Source organism: Eurypyga helias, unplaced genomic scaffold, assembly GCF_000690775.1.
Source record: "Eurypyga helias isolate BGI_N326 unplaced genomic scaffold, ASM69077v1 scaffold14749, whole genome shotgun sequence".
Taxonomy (NCBI): domain Eukaryota; kingdom Metazoa; phylum Chordata; class Aves; order Eurypygiformes; family Eurypygidae; genus Eurypyga; species Eurypyga helias.
The window spans coordinates 73,413-90,328 of NW_010270435.1; the positions used below are offsets into that span (position 1 = coordinate 73,413).

At 40.4% G+C, this 16,916-nt stretch overlaps 2 protein-coding genes across 2 annotated transcripts in view; one reads left to right on the forward strand and one right to left on the reverse strand.

Annotated features, from left to right (window-relative positions):
• L3MBTL3 (l(3)mbt-like 3 (Drosophila)) overlaps positions 1 to 5,077 on the forward strand; it is a 71,332-nt gene extending 66,255 nt beyond the window's left edge. Inside the window, exons 19-21 of the mRNA XM_010158452.1 lie at positions 731 to 894; positions 1,943 to 2,005; positions 4,348 to 5,077. Coding sequence (XP_010156754.1) covers positions 731 to 894; positions 1,943 to 2,005; positions 4,348 to 4,491 — 371 coding nt within the window. The 3' untranslated portion in view covers positions 4,492 to 5,077. The remainder of the gene's footprint in view (positions 1 to 730; positions 895 to 1,942; positions 2,006 to 4,347) is intronic.
• Positions 5,078 to 8,181: 3,104 nt separating this feature from the next.
• SAMD3 (sterile alpha motif domain containing 3) overlaps positions 8,182 to 16,916 on the reverse strand; it is a 37,832-nt gene continuing 29,097 nt past the window's right edge. The window contains exons 6-9 of the mRNA XM_010158453.1: positions 11,001 to 11,204; positions 10,445 to 10,616; positions 8,719 to 8,801; positions 8,182 to 8,466 (exon numbers count right to left, since the gene is read on the reverse strand). Of these exons, the coding sequence (XP_010156755.1) occupies positions 8,182 to 8,466; positions 8,719 to 8,801; positions 10,445 to 10,616; positions 11,001 to 11,204 (744 nt within the window). The remainder of the gene's footprint in view (positions 8,467 to 8,718; positions 8,802 to 10,444; positions 10,617 to 11,000; positions 11,205 to 16,916) is intronic.

Below are 16,916 nucleotides of genomic sequence, written 5' to 3' on the forward strand. Positions count from 1 at the left end.
GCACCTCCTCCTCTGTCCCACACGCCCCCAGCCACAGCAGCATGTGGCTGCAGCCACCTTCCCACTCATGCATTACCTTTGAGGCCAGTGGCATGGGACCTCATTCCTTCCATTATGTGTAAGTGAGATTAAAAAAACCAAACCCATAGCAGCACAGAGGAGTTAAATGTTATTTTCCAAATAAAACAGTTAAAGTGGGAGCAGGGAATTCGCAGACATTTGTGCTTTTTCCTCAGAAGAACTGAAAAACATTTTGTTGTGGATGAGGCATAAATGTTGTGTGGGCTGGAACTGTGTCACTGATTCACTTGGAATTTTGTGGCAGTGCAGTGCTGCCTTTAATGAAGTTATACTAGCTCAGCCCTAGAATTAAGTTAATTCTGGTACTACCGTACAACTATTAAATGTGGGCGTAATTTATTGTATCAAAATATTTAAAATTATTTGACCTGTGGTGTGGTATACCAACAGTTGTGTTGGCATAGAATTGTGTTGTGTTGGAAGAGGCTTTTTCCATGTTAGAGTAGTTACATGTATAGAGAGCCAATATAATCCCAGTCACACTAGTGGAGGAACAGTCGTGGTGGTACTGTGATTCTGGTGTAAGCAAAGCTACAGCTTGTGTAGGGAGGCCCATGTCTATGAATAGAAATGAACATGGTTGTACTGTGTCTGATCTCGTCACTGACTGAGGGATTTAATGCTTTTTTGTTCTTTCTTCTTGTTAAAGATGTTGAAGAACCCAACACACCGAGGCTTCTTTCTCAACCAGTTATTTTGTCTTCCAAGTTGCAAATCCCTGGCCTACCCTTGCGCTGGGAACAGCAGAGCAAGCTCCTTCCAAGTGTAGCTGGGATACCAGCCAGTAAAGTTTCTAAGTGGAGTACAGATGAGGTAGGTTTCTGCTGTATCTTCTGTCTCTCTGCCACTACCATTGAAGTCTTGTTCGATTCAGAACTTCAAATGAACCCCATGAATTAAGAATAATGCATTAGTAGTCAGAGGATTAGAGTGAGCCATACCTAATGTTACAGATCCCCAAAATGCTACTTCAGCATCCATCCATCCTTAGAAGCAGTAAGTATTAATCCATATATGTGTAGATAGGCATAGATATTGATAAATAGATATGTATACATATATATTCACTGAGGTTAAAAAGGGAAAAAGTGCTAATTGGCCCAGCAGATCAGGTGCTCAAGGTCTATGCTACTAACATCTAACACCCACACAAACATTTTCGACGAATGGTTTAGGGGTCAGCATGGCCCAAGGAACTATTCCTGGTGCATGTTTTAAATGTGGCACATGGTTTTGGAGGGCGAGAATATAGCACAGGGAGGAACAGTATGGGTGTCGTCAGGCCATGACACCTGATTTCAAGACTGGAGCCCTATCACTCTTCAAGTATGTAATATTGCTTGGACAGGCAGGATCTAGTCCCTGCTTTACTTTCAGAAGTAAGTACCTATGCTGATGGGAGTTTTCTGCAGCTGGGACAGTCAGGTCTCCTCTAATCAGAATAAAAAAGAAGCATCAACTTTGAAAAAGGATTTGTTAATCTCTGTGCTGTAAAGAATAAAGAAGAGGAAAGCAGCAACCATTTTGGTTTGTGAGAAGTGATTCACCAAGAGAAGATTCATGCTTCCAGATCTGCATGGATAGAATAACCTGAGTAATTTTGAGGGAGTAGCCATATCCCACTCTCAGATGTCTTGTGGACAAAAATGTTGTGTGCTCTTTCACTTCGCAGATTTTGTGCATCCTGTCCTTAAACACTCAGCTGCATGACTCCACACACTTATACAAGAAGGTGGAACACCTAATATGAGGCTGTAAAAAGCAATCGCTAAAAAATTTTCCTTTAATGATTGTCAACCTTTAAGATTATTTTGAGAAAACACCTGTTTTACTTAACCTTTGTTGTATAATTTGGTGGCAGGTCTCTGAATTTATACGGAGTTTACCAGGATGCGAAGAACATGGCAAGGTGTTTAAAGATGAGGTGGGTGAAATTTATTTCAAAAAGGAACAGAGTGCGGAGCGTGGTGGAAAGATTAATTTATGTTATCATTAAAAATACATAAAGTTGTAGGATGAAGTGTACGTTTGAAGTCAGATGCAAACGCACGGAAGATAAGTTGGTTTTTGGATTGTGGTATGAGAAGGAAGTAAAGAAGATAAAACTGTCAGCCAGGTCTCTTGTGCTTCTCTAGTTTTATTACTGCAGCTGAAGTTACTTGGAACTAATGGTAGAAGAGGAGGAACTTCAGATTTACTACTGTTCTCTTTTAATCTGGTTTGAGGAAATTTGTAAGTATTTTAGTTCTGCAGGATATTAATAAGAAAAATAAAGCAGAACATTTGCTCAAGATAACCATCTAATAAAACTCTGCATCTTGTCTGTTTACGCTTAGCTCTTGATGCTCTTCTGCTTGATATAGCCAGTTTACAAATGTGATTTGAGTGAGCAGGAAGTGAGAAGATATGAAGGCTTCTGATGCGGTTCAAAGGAGCATGTACTCACTTTGTGAGCACGCCTGGCATGCATTTCTGGTATCCGAGAAGACTGTTGTGCCAAAGTTGGCATTAGGAAGTGATAGGGTTCTTAGGTACAACAGGCCTTTATAAACTAGGTTGGCTTATTCTTTCTTGCTCAGAGGTTTCTTACTCCTGTTAATGCTTAGTTTCAAGAAGGCTGTTTGATCACAGGTTGGTAGAGTGAACAGTTCAGGTGCTGCTTATCCCAGCCAGACCACCTGAATGGGCAGAGTCCCATACTGTAATATGCCAAGTCAGCCAGCCTTTCAAGCAAAGAATAATTGTGGTACTTAGACTTGAGGAGGCACCTCCTGAGGAAAATGCATACAGATGGCCCTGCTAATCTCCAGCGACTAAAGTTTTCAGGCTGTGCTGTAGATTGTAATGACTATTGGAGTTGCATATCAAAGGACTGACAGGCTGTATCTGTGGGCATTTTGCACTGGCTTACATTTAGGAATTTTACGTTTGCAGGAAGTGTGCAGGCCTGGCTCATCCCCTGTGTCACTTAGGGTGTCTCACCAATGAATTTAAGATCAGTAAAAGCTGATCAAGTCAGCAGGTGGTAATTGCCAGAGAGATGGATGAATCCTAAACACTTTCATTCTCAGAGGAGTAAGAAAATAGTTTCCCTCTTTAGGATTCTTATGCTTTGGCTGTGAGTGGTAAATTAAACCACTCCCAGTGAGGCCAACCAGCATGGACTAGCTGGCATCAGTAGGATTTTCAGTAGGTGGAAGGTGCTGGTTCAAACTCCTGCTGTGGAAATGAACCCTCATCCTGCTTATATTAAGATGCTGCAAAAACCTGGACGTCCCCATCTTCCCACACTTCTGGTTCTGAGCCCACCCAGTCTGGCTTTATGCACAAAATGAGTAGAAAGTAACTGTGGTAACTGTGTGATGCTGTTCTTGCTGCAGTGTTTCTTGACTTACAGTGCTGGGATATACCTTGCAGGCTTCCTTTGCAGCAGGTCTGATCGTCTTCTAGTCTTACAGAAGCTTAATTATATTATTTTATCTCAAATTAGTATTTCTGAGCCTAAGCAGCGCTCCTCATTTAACCACAGTTGGCTTTTAGGCCTAGCTGTCTTGCATTTGTTACACTGAAAAGTTACTGGAGATACCTATGTGACTGGAAGTTTAGACAAGAAGTGGCAGCTCCATTGAAATCCTTGGAAGTGAGGGCCTTACCTTGTGGCTCTCCATGTCTGGATTTAGGACTCTGGCTGACAGAGTATCCACCTGTAACATTTATTAAAACAGCAACACTCCAAGCTAGCAGAAAAAATATTCACGGTTTTCAAAAGTTGTGTTCATGTCAAAGAGGTGGTTTTAGATAACCTGGCCCCTGCTTACGTCTGGGACCAAAGTTCATTTTAATTTGCTGTTGAATGAACAGAAAGGGATGGCCTGAAGGGGTTTCCAATTCATTTGTGAGTGAAATCTGGAAGGTTTAAAAGGAATATAAAGGTAGAAGGTATAAGTTGTATTTAATTTACCCATTTTACTTTTCAGTAGCTTTTGCCATATAATGTCAGTAGAAAAATAAGAACTGGTTAGCTAAAAATTAGCCAGGCAGTTGTTTTCAGGCAGAAAGTTCATCATCAGCCTGTTCTTTTGAGCTAGCTGGTCTGTTTAAAAGGTAGAAATCAAAGCTAGCCTGAAAGCATTCAAAAGTGTTTGTATTCAGCTATTCCTTTACACTGCCTGAAATTGCTGGGAATTTTCTTTTCATGCTTCTGAAACATCTATACTGCTGCATTGTCAGACCTATTAATAGCTTTGTGTGTTTTTTCTTTTAAAGCAAATTGATGGAGAAGCATTTCTGCTAATGACCCAATCAGACATAGTCAAAATAATGAGCATTAAACTGGGACCAGCCCTAAAAATCTTTAATTCCATTCTGATGTTCAAAGCTGCAGAGAAAAACTCACACAACGAACTTTGAAGATAATGGAAAATGTGCAGGAGCCAGCCTTCTCCACTGGAGCTCATGTTTTATTCAAAGCACAAAGACTAGAACTGTTGAGTAAGGACTCTCAGCAAGGAAGAAACTTATGTTCAGCACTGGTGGACTATTTATATTCTCCTAGAGCCAGTACACATCTGAATCCTTCTGGGAAGTGTTCAAGCTTTTGAGAAGGTACTGTGTAACAATCAAGTCAGCTAGTCTAATTTACCGAACTAACGGCGCTGATTCTCCATGGATGGTTAGGATCCCTGACTTTCTCTGGACATCAAGAAAACCTTCATCAATTATTTATGCTGTATTATATAAGGGAACGTTAATATTTTCTAAGAATTCTTGAATTCTACTTCATGTACTCATTTTACTTTTCAAAAGCTTTTACTTCATACTACCGAAATAAAAACTGATTAGCCAAAAATTAGGCTACAGGTAGCCAGATGAGACTGTTATGGCTAATATGTATTTGTGCCATAGTTGAAAAACAGAACACTTAATGTTACATACATGACACTTTATGCTACAGCATATAACTTTACAGATTATAAAACTGTCTGTTTGCTTGTAATGAAACAAAACAAACCTTGTCGGGGTTGAAATTATAATGCTTTTTTGATAACTGAATGTTTTTACTTTTGCACGATTAAAAAAATGTTATGTGAGTTTTTCCACCAGCATCTTTAATGTATTTTACCAAAAGATCAGTATAGAGAAGGCTGCAACTGAAAAATAAGGTTTGACTTCATAGAAGATTTTTCATTGATGCTGCACAATAGAGTCCCAGCCAGGGGAGCCTGCTACAGTCTTTCTGCAAATGAAGGAAAATACATGTATTTTGAGGTAAGGTTATTAGCAAGAAGAAAATATATTCATTGATGTCTGCACATGCCAGTCTCCAGGGTAGCTACCACAGTGGTGGATAAAAAGTGTGTTTAAAGCTAGGACTGCTACTCTGGCTTCATATTTAACTTAAGTTTGTTTTCCCACTGCTGGGAGAATTACTTCATGCACCACTTCCTATTTGGAAAGTCTGATTTATCCATTAATAAGGCATAAGGGGAAAGACAAAGCACAGAGGAAAAGGATGCTTAATTGCAGATGGCACATCCTAGGTATAAAATGCATGAGTTTCACCAGGTCGTGAGCAAGGCTGGAGGTGCCACTAGTAGCTACTTGGGTGAGGCAACTGTTTTTCTTGGAGGATTGTTACAGGGATTTGTCCGGGAAAGTCGTTACCCTTGGTATACACATGTAAGATAGAAACCAGATGCACTTTAGTGGGAGAAAACCTAGCTACCTGCATGCTGAGGACTCTTGCAGAATGTTACTTTTACAAGAAGCAAAGAGTTGGATCAAGATTTTTGGCAGCCGCCTTCTTAGTGCTGTGGTGGGCAGCTGCTCAGCCTTCAGAGCTGAGAACAGAGCATTTCCGTTGCACGGAGCTGGGAGAATTTTACATCTTCCCACAGATTTTCCTAGGCTGTTCTTTGGCTGGAGTTCTTAAGATTTCAAGAACTCACTGTGCCCCTTCCAGATCATGTAGGTAACAGGTGCCTGCCGTAATAAGAGGTGAAACAGGGTCAGTATGAAGTAAGTTGCGTTGCTCTGTTAATTTCCTTCCATAGCATTGCATAAATAATATTTTTACATTTTGTTCCATATTTGTACATTCAAATTGCACTCACTGTACTACAATACAAATAAAACCTGAACTGGAGCTGTCTGTTACATTTGTGTGTGCCCAGGATTCTCAGATGAACCCAGCTGTTCCCCTGGCTGGCATGGAGTAATTCCTCACCATAGCTCAACGTAGCCATGAGTTTAAGAGAGCAACTTAGCTGCTGCTGTCTGCTCTCTTACAAGACACTTACTCCTAAGGCTCACGGGCCACTTGCTGTCACCATCAGAATCCTATTTATGGACCTGGATTTTGTCACTGGCAGCAGCTGGAGTTGTCCATGCAGATCACTAAAACGTCAAATATTTTCTTTCCTTCTGTCCTTTCATGTAGTTTATTTCTTCTCACCCTCTGTGTCTCTCCCGTGTGCCAGCTCTGTAGCCTGCAGTGAGAACCAATGAAGAGATTTCCTGCTCGACAGGGATTACTTGGGGATTTTAGCAGCTCCATGAATTTTTATATACCTGCTTACAAAGTCCTGTGGTTTAAGAAATGGGTTTGAATTAATACTCTTTACAAGATGTAGGATAAACCTCACTTAAGTGATACAGGGCCCAACTTTTTATTCATACAGCTATCACTCACAACAGTGAGGACATGCATAATCCTCACTTTTGTGTCCCCTGTGATGAGGTGGCAGGGTGTAGCCATCTCTGTTACAAAAACTGCACCCAGCAAGTTCACTCGGAAACTGGAAATGCTCGGGAGACCCGCTAAATCTTTAAAATGGCAGTTGGTATTGTTTTGTATGTTGTGTTGGAGGGAGCCCAGCTGTCACATGGACAAATGTTGTGCCCTGATTGCTGTGGGAGCCATATGAAAAATCCAAAGGCTTTAGCAAGAGGGTCTACAGTCATCTCCTCTCACACTGCAGGGTCTCCTGCTGTGATCTGTGCATTGGTCACCCCTGCACATCCGGCCTTTAACAGAACATCTGTGGTCTTCCAAGCTGTGGAAGGAATCGCGGCAGCCACAAACGCTGCTTTGCCTACACGTATGTTTTTATAACTGGTGGGAGATTGATCTTTTCAGTAGAAAGCAATGTTTTAATAAAACGCCATTTCATTTCTAATTAATGTGGTGGGTCGCGTTTGCTGGCTGCTGCTACTGGCCATCACTGGGCGTTTGTCTGAAGCTGTGCACGGTTGGGTGGTAACCCTGGGATTTCCAGGCATGCAGGAGTTAAGAGGAGCGTGTCACGGAGAAGAGGTAGTGGAATAAGAGAGGAAAGGGCCTCCGCTCTGTGTGGGCAGACAGGACAAACACCATGTGGACAAGGCCAATTTGTTCTGGGAAACAGATTCAGAAAGATAATGAGGCGTTCTCGCCCCGGCACCAAAGCTGCGGTTACAAACGCACATGGCAGCATCCCAGATAAGTCATTCTTGCTACTTTGAGAGCTCATCTCAGAATCCCTATTTAGCAAATTCAAGATTAAAAAAAAAAAATGTTGCGTGTGTGGAGAGAATAGTGAAAACTCATCATCCTGCCAGTTAAAAAATCAGGCACACCATTTTAAAACACAAAAATATTATGGTAGGCTTTCAGTGATCATAATATAGTGAAATGATGGTAACGAGTAAATCTTTAATTTGTGCCACTTCAGAACATTAACATCTGAATCCGCAAAGTGCTCGCATTAGTTCACGATGTGTTTGGTTTTTTTTTAATTCTGACCGTCAAAATATAATTTGAATTTGTCAAATGCTCCATATGGAAAAACAATACACGTTAGATGCAGTAATCTAGAAAATTTTATTGTCTCTAATGCCTCTAGACTGCTCTAGAATTTCCATTTAAAATAATGAAAATGCATAGTTTTTAAACTTTTTGAAAAGTAGCCAGCGCAATTTAGAAGAAGGCATTATTATACATAACTCTTATAAATATACATACACTTTCACTAGAAACAATGGCACTGATTTATCTTCACAACAAAGGGATTTGTTTTGACAAAATGTCAAATGCTCCCAAGAGGACTGTTGTGTACAACATCAGATACTGGGATACTCGGGTGCTTCCAGCCCTCTTTTTGCCTGGATGGGCAGGGATGCTGGGCTCCTCACCTCAAAGACCAGGGACTCCAAGAAGTTCAGTGTCCTGTGGATTCTCTGTGGGCATGGGATATTGAACACATGAAACGCAGCCACCAGCGCTGCCAGGGCCATGGTGCAGTCATCGAGCTGGGCTAGCTCTTCTCTTTCTATGTACAGCGCAAACTCACATGAATTCACATTGAACGGATTTCTTACTTCCAACACTGGCGTCTCTGCCTTTACCTAAATTTAAAAAAGGATATTTCAAATGATACCACAGCATCGCTTTGGTGAACAAGTCAGAGAATTGAGTAAGCCTAATAACACTGCTTTGAATTCAGCTAGTATTTCTATGAATATTTGCCTTCTGCCCCAAAGGCAGGCTAATGTCCTCCTTTTCCAGGAGCTAAGCTGAGCCACTAAAAGGCCAGCTGATGTGCCCAGGCAGCTGATACATAGAAGAGAGATCAAGACTGCTGGTGCTCTGTCTCCTACCTCCTCGTTCACTGCAGCAAACAAACTGGAATCATCTCCAAAGACATCTGGCAGGAGTAAACATGCAGCAGTCATTTTCATACCTGTCAAAGGCAAGGATTTCGGCTAAATCACATATGAAAACATCTGGCACTGCAGTATCATCCCAGAAAACAGACTTCAGCCTATGTAATAGTTAACAGCTCAGCAGTAGAACTGTTGTTCAGTCTGTTTTGAAGAGTATTTAGTACCACAGTGAAGGTTTAGGTGCCTCAGCTGGCAATGGTCATTAGTATTCAAATCATTCATGACATTCTGCTACTCAATATTACGATTCAGTTTCTCTCATGGTAAGTAGGCCTTTGGCTTGCTTCTAGTGGGGTGTGTGAGCTGGAGTCCTCCTGCCTCCACCACCCATCCCCAAACTCCTCTCTCCCCAGTGAATCAGATGTCTCTGGAGTTACCAGAGGAAGGCTGCAGTACCGGCTTGTGCTACAGGACCTTCTGGGATATGGTACCCGCTACCCCTCTGGTTCAGCTATTCTTGACCGTAACATCTTTTTTGCAGGTCAGGATTCTGGTGTCGGGTGTTTCACTGAAACCATCTTGTGACGCATTTATTATCTAGGTGCCACGTCAAGTTGTTTTGAGAAAAAAAAACAGTAAAGGCCTTGAGATTTTACTAAGGTATGAGTTAAAATCTTTGTGGGCATATTGTATAAGAAAAGGGGAAGTTACTGACAATGTCCATAGCTTTCTAAGGCTGAATGTTTGGGTAGAAAGTCCATAAAGGCTTTTTGGATTAGGCTGTTTGTTGACACTTTTTAATCTAGCATGAGCTATTGACTACTCATGGTTTTAAGCTTAAAGAAAGAAAACCCCAGTATTTTAACCGACTCTGCTTGATTCTTTAAGAAATGGGCTGGTAATGAAAGGAGTGAAACTGATACAGGAAACACAGGTGTTCATACTGTGTCATCTTTGATTTGACATCCTGGCGTTATGCCTGCATGGTGTACAGTAACAGTCGAAGGAGCACTTCTCACAGAGCTAAGCTGGGGCATAGGCATTGACAGCCGCCATTTGGGAAGAATAACAATTCTGAGTAACTGCCTCAAAGGTTTTATTCCAGCAGAACCGCGCTCCCGAGACTTCCCAGACTGAAAGTGGAACAGCAGCGGGTGCTTGCTCCCTCACAGCCAGCAAACTAAGTATGGACTGCTCTCTTTGCATGATTGAGGTACCTGCTCAGCAGAGGTACCAGTCTGTGCGCTTATTCATGCAGCGTGGCTCTGCAGGGATGAGCTACTGGAAACACAGTGAGTGGTAACTACTACTGTTACTGGGATGAAGACTTCAACCATAGAAACAGTACCTCTCTTTCTAAAGGAAGTTGTCTCTTTTTAATAGGACTATTTCAAAAGCAGAAAATGTTTTCTGTGTGTATTTTTAGAAAAATAAGAAGCACCCTTTTACATATCTAGAAATACATAATTCTGCTCATCTAGCAATACTTATTTTAAGGCAGTTACTAACTATCAAACCTGCAGTCTTTTATTCAATAGGAAAAAGTTTCAATACCAGACTGATTTAGTTTTCTTAATGCTTCCCCATCACTATATTTTTTCAAGCAAATGTGACATTTTAAAAATGTTTTTGTGGTAAAATTGGAGCTATTTTAGTGACATAAGTAAGAACAATTAGCTACAACAAAACTCTGGTATTCAGAGCATAGATTTGTACTGACATTTCAGAATGTCTTCCTCTGTGTGCCGTTTCAGATTTTCTTGCAGCATAATGTTAATTGGATTATTCCTCACCACATTGAAAGATAATATGTGTTCTGAATAGATCTCCAAAATCTCAATTGTTTTCTTATAAATGTCCATGTGTGTGAGAAGCTGGAACTCCCTAAAAAGCTAAAAGAAAAACAAGTATTTGGTATTATTGCAATCTTCAAAACTGAAAACAACATGAGGTGCACACTTTGAAGACAGGATAAAACTAGCTCAGTATACTAAGATGATAAATTTGAGGGGATGGTTTAATTTCTTTTCAAAGCAGGGAAGAAATACATCAAGTAACACCAAAATACTTGAAATAACCACTGGTGTGGTGTGTGGCATCTTTAACACAAGACTGGTGAATCTTTTAAGCTGGGGTTAGCAGCAAAAAATGAGTTAGATTAAAGAGAATTATGTTAGTGGATACTTCCCTGGGAACATCCAGTAAAATACCTGCCTACGGTTATAGCACATCCATAACATAGAATTCAATGTCATTATTAAAAATAGCTCTTTTACCTGATAAGGGCATCTTAAGAAAGGAAATAGTCTAAGAATGTCTTTTAAAGGTGCCTTATCGCTGATCATCTTTCTCCGTATTTCTATTGTCACATTCATTCTGTCATCCACTTCTTTCCAGTTCCTCTGAGTTTTCATATATTCTTGCTTAAGCCACTTAATGTGTACATCCATTGCGCTGCCCTCAAGATGAACAGGTTCTTCCTATCAAGAAATGAAGGACAGAATTGGAAGAAATCAGCTAGCCTTTTTATCCCGCGTGGCTTATGTGATTTGAGGGAAGTCGAGCAGAAAGTACCTGTAGTGTGATTTCAGTACGAGCTCTGAACTCACCCTCATATTCTGATTTTCATATAATAGTATAGCTATCAGCCAAGTCTCACAACCCCAAATTATGTGAAATTCCTATGCCTGTGTCTAGTTTGCCTAATTATGGTTTACTGGAAATTAGTAGGCAGTTCTAATGATGACTCAGTGTTTAGGTCTGTATTACCAAGAGAAATAGTGTTTTTTTCTTACACATGCAGGTCCTAAAAGCAGGACACCTAACTTTTGCATTTATGCGACTGAAATGTTTACAGGCAAGGAGCCCAGCTGAACTAAGAAAACTCTTAATGGGAAGAATTAATCTGAGCAGTTTGACTGTTACTGTTTTCAAAAAGTTATTTTGTACTTGAGAATAGTTAACAAACTTTCTCAAAATTATTATTATTGTCCCTGCTGTAATTCCAAACCCAGTAATTACTACAAGGAGGAGTGGCTATGCAAAACCGTACACCAGTGGCAGTAGCTTGGGGCTGTTTAGTTTCTATCAGAGGACACAGTAATTTTGCTTACTGAAACAAGCTGAGAGGACATACAGATGCACTGTTGGTATCGTTACCACTCTCAGGCTGCATTTACAATTTACCATGATGATAACGACTAAAGGATCTCTCCCTGTCTCAGACCCACGGGCCTTTAATCACATTTTCTCTCTCCTGCACAGCTGAGAAGGAGAGTGATGGAGCGGCTTTGGTGGGCACCTGGCCACCACCCAGGGGCAGCCCACCACAGTATTACAACAGCAATGTTGTTTGTCACCAACTTGAGCAGGCATTCCTATACTCTTCCTCACTGCACAGAAATAGAGGGGGTCAGATGATTTAGTCCCATGGTCTCCACTACCTGGCTGGGAAGGGTGCTGGGAAAATATATAAAGTAATGATGAGTATGTAGTGGTACTTGCCATGAGTCTTGTCAAGATCCCGCTGAACGAGGTTTCATGGACTTCCAAGGGTTATGTCTTTATATTTAATAGTCTTCAGTAGGCATTTTCCCTTTATTTCTCCCAGTCACTTTTCCAGCTCTCATAAAATCGTACCTCCCACAACATCCTGTGTTAAATTTGGCAATTTAACTTAAGCACTGTCAGAAGAAATGCATTCTTTTTTTTGTTTTCTCCTGCTGCTTCTGCCTTCTAATTATCGTACTGGATTCAAAACCTATTCACCATCTCCTTGCTGCTGTAGTTTTATAGATGTCATATTCTGTCCTCAGCCACCTCTTTTCCAGCTGAGACTGTCCTAAGCTATTCAGTCATTCCACATTAAAAAAATAGTCCATACTTTCAGTTCTCCTTGCTATTGTCTTTGGATATTTTCTAATTTCACTACTGCCTTTATGAAATGGGCACAGCAAAACTTAAAATACTAGTTGAGATGCTGGGACATCACAGTCGTATACAGAGGAATAATGTGTTCGTTGTTTCTTTCCCAAATAATTCTGAGCAGTCAATATACTTCCTTGGACTGCTGTTTAGCATTGTGCCAAATTTGGCATAATATAAAAATATAATTTGTGAATGGTATTAATAAGCTCAGAGTCCATCACTTTAAATGTAATCAGGACTGGGTTTTCTCCTTGGCTTTTATTTTTCATTTATCATTATTGAATTTTATCTGCTGTTTTTTTTGTCCATCACTCAGTAGCCTGGGGTCCTTCTGCAAATCTCCAGTCAGTCTTTATCATTAGTACCCTTAGTAGCATCACCACATGTGGTCAGCAAACGATTCTCCTTATGCCACATCATTTAGAAATATATTGAACTGCATAAACTAATAATTAATAATCTCTTCCTCCATAAAACCCAACTACTTCTGCCTGGACATCTTTGTTCTATCTTGTAACTGTTAATCCATGCAAGGATTCCTTCCTGCTTATTCTCTCAGATTACGTCCTTTAAGAGCCTTTGAAAGGCATGTGGTGAAATCTCTTATGGAGTCTCTATATCAGCTGGATTTTCCATATCCTCAGGGTTGTTGAATACTTCAAATAACTAATGAATTTATGAAGGATTACATCTGTTTACAGAAACTTCCTTGATTCCTTCCCAATGTGTTCATCTTAGATGTCCTAACACTGCCCACGAAGAATGGTCCCAGTAATGTGATCGATCGCCTGAATTTCTCTTCTGAGCATCCTTGCAGAGTCTATCCAGTTTTTCTGGTATGGCTTTATATTCTGTGGGCCCTCTTGCACTGAAAGAGTGCAACCCAAGCACTCCTGTCCCTTAACAGCATCAAGCTTCCTGCTTCTCATTTGGTTGAAAAAGCCTTTATAACCAGTGCAGAAAAGGCAGAAAACCACAAAAACAATTCTGTGTAAATCTCCAGCAGATTGCTCACAGGCATCAGAGTCCTGTTTTTCTGCTAGCACTTCACCTCTGCAAGGTCCCTGCATCACTGCCTCATATTTTCTGCTGTCGAATTTATATTTGTTACTGATGGAGTACCATTCCAGCACTCACACATCCCAATTGGGCTGTGCCGCTGTTCCTTAACCTGCTCACTTGCACTAGGTGAGATGGACTGTCTCTTGCTTCAGCATGGCCACTGCACAAAACCAAGGTCTGGTCCATTCTTGTCAGTTGCAAGACCCTCCTGCTTTCTCATCCATGTACACACATGAACTTTGACAATTGTTTGGGGTTTATAAATTGCATTTCTGTTTTCTACTCTGGGTAAGAGCTAGTTTGAAGTCTCTGACTCCAAACAGCCCTGTTACTACTGGCTTCTCCTGTGGGTCAGCTTCCAAGACTCTCGCCCATAGAGCAGGAACTTTTTCAGCAACCTGATGCGCAGCACAGTGCCTCATTTCCAGGGGAGCTGTCACCTTCAGTGTCTCACTTGCAGAGGCAGGAAAGCAAAACAAACTCAAGCCCGTGTGCTGCAACCACAGACAAACTGACTGGGTTGCTTAGAAACAAACACGGCGGAGAACAAGTTGTGACCTTTACTCCAGCTTATCTCCATCCTCCTTGTCAAGGCAAACACCGCCGGAGTTGATGGACTTTCCATGTACTCAGCTCTGTCCTTGACAGCTAGCTTAGCTAATGACATTATTAATTAGCTAAATGAGACCATTGGACATTTTTGTAAGCATCAATGGCAAGTCACCAATGCAAATATGGCAGTAGTATAAGGAGGAATTGCTGTCGTACTTACCTGTTAGGAAAAAAAAAAACAGTGATGGAAGTCCAAACTTCATCGTGCAAATCATCCGTTACACACGAGTAACACAAACAGAAGTTAGTGTTAGAATTGTTTTTTCTTGTAGTGTTCAGCCTGCTTAGAGCAATCACCATCTGTAATCTTTCCATCTTTTTAAGCTTCACTTCTAGCCTGAAGAAAGGTAGTTCTGGACTTGCAGCTTTTTAACACAGCTTGTTTAAACTGGTAGTCTGTGTAATAGATACACATAGACAGCCATAAAACACACCTTAAAACTTCAGTCAAGAAATAGAGCTCCAGAAATGTACCAAATATGTGGTAGCACTGTTCAGATACCAATTAATGACAGTTTTCTACTGACCTTAGTAGCTATTGCTGTTTCAGAAATTACTTCTTGTTTATTAAAGTTCAATGGAAAGATAACAAATAAGGTTTATGTATGTACCTTGAGGATGGGCAGTGGCAAGTATGGTGTTGTGCTGGGTTCAGCCAGGACATTGCTGTTTCAGAAATTACTTCTTATTTAAGTTCAATGGAAAGATAACAAAAAGGGTTTATGTATGTACCTTGAGGGTGGGCAGTGGCAAGTATGGTGTAAAACACTCGGGGTGTCATACAACAATACTGTGTGCAGTGAAAGAGCAAGTGAATACTGAGTTCTAGGGTTGGCATTAGCAAACAATGTTGCTATTATTTTGGGGACTCCTTGACTGTATATGGTGGCTTTAATACAGTGGCAGGCCTGTGCCTTTTATATCTAATCACTTTGGTTTGTTTCTGGACAGTTTCACTCCTACTGGGACATACCAACAATAGACTGTAGTATATAGTGCTATGTAAATACAGAGTAGCTGATACCTGGGCACATAGATTTACTGCATCGTTGTGTATTTCTAATTTCAACTGATTTAATGCAAGTGGTGCATGTTTGTTGGTCAACAACAGAACAGAGCAAGGGGACCTCACTGGTGCATTAATTTGAATGGCAGTGACTGTCTTCAGCAGAACCAGTGTGGAATTAGAGAACAATGAATTTAGGTGTCTGTGGATGAGCAGCTGTTTTCAGTCAACCTGTCTGAAAATCTAAAAGGCCAAAGCATTCTGATTTAACTTGTTCATTATTTCTAAGAATCGTTGCATTGAAATACAATCTGAAGGTTTTTGATAGAGCAAGAAAGTTTGGCATCACTTCAATTTTACACAAATGAGTTCTGACCTCAAGATTTATTAAATTCTAACATCAAAAAAAGGTCTTTCTTTTATTAAAAAAATATAAAATACCATGCTGGCAGCAGAATGTGTTCAGGTATGTAACTTGCTTTATAACACAATTTCTATTATCTTCACCCCTTCTTCCCATTTTGCAAATTTGCCTTTTTTTTCTAGTAAAGTGCAGTCAGTGAATAATAATGCAGTCACACCTAAATGCAGGATTCACTTAAAATGTTTTTGGTTTTTTCTTTTTAGTTTTTAGTGTGTGAACAGGTTGATTCTTAAGGTAAGTGGAAAGGTAACTGAGAAGTGGCTTTCTTTTGGGGGAATGAAGTTCTTTCAGTGGGACAACAGTATTTTAGATTTTATTGGAGAATGATTCCAAGTGTGATTTAAAATCATTTATAGTTAACTAACATTGCTGGTATGAACAGGAAGAATCTGGGTTTGGAAAGCTGGTTGCTGAACCAGTCTATCAGCCTATCACATGCTAAGTTAAGAAGGACTCTAGATCCTCTCCACTTAACCATCAAAGTGAGAAAGCTCGTTACAGCACAGCAAGGTTCCAGTAACATTTTGACAATAAGGTTAAAGCTCGCTTATTGCAATACTGTAGAAAAGCCATCCTATCTAGACCAAAGCCAGAATCTCCTGGCTCAGTGTTTGAAGAAAAGAAGCCAAAGCTAACAGTTCAGTATATAGGCAGGACAAAACTAGAAAAATAGCCACTTTAAATGAGGAATCCTTCACTCTTGAGGTCACCCAACCTCCTCTGGCCAGATGTTCGGTTGTGTCACCAGTAACATCCATTTCTCTTTCAGTGATAAGGAGAATGTTAACTGGTGACCTTTAATTGTTTTTGTATATAGAATTTTGTCTTATTTAGCAATGTACATATTTAGTTTAGAATGTAAAGAATTTCCTTTCTTTTTAAATAATAAAAGTTTAATATATTAAAAAAAAAATATTTCTGGAACAAAACAAGAATTTACCTCAATGCCTTTAAAAACCAAGCTGCCTTTTTGTCATAAGCACATGAGAAATACAGCAGAATAGAGAAAAAGGTCAAAGGGATGCATAAAAGAAGTTAATGAGGTAAGCAGGGGACAGCCAGTACTTGTCTGTCAGTGTAACCTACACCTTGCCTGAGGGATGGTGCTGCCAAGGCTCCTAGCCCTTCTCTTGTATCCACACGCAAAGGACGACAGCAATA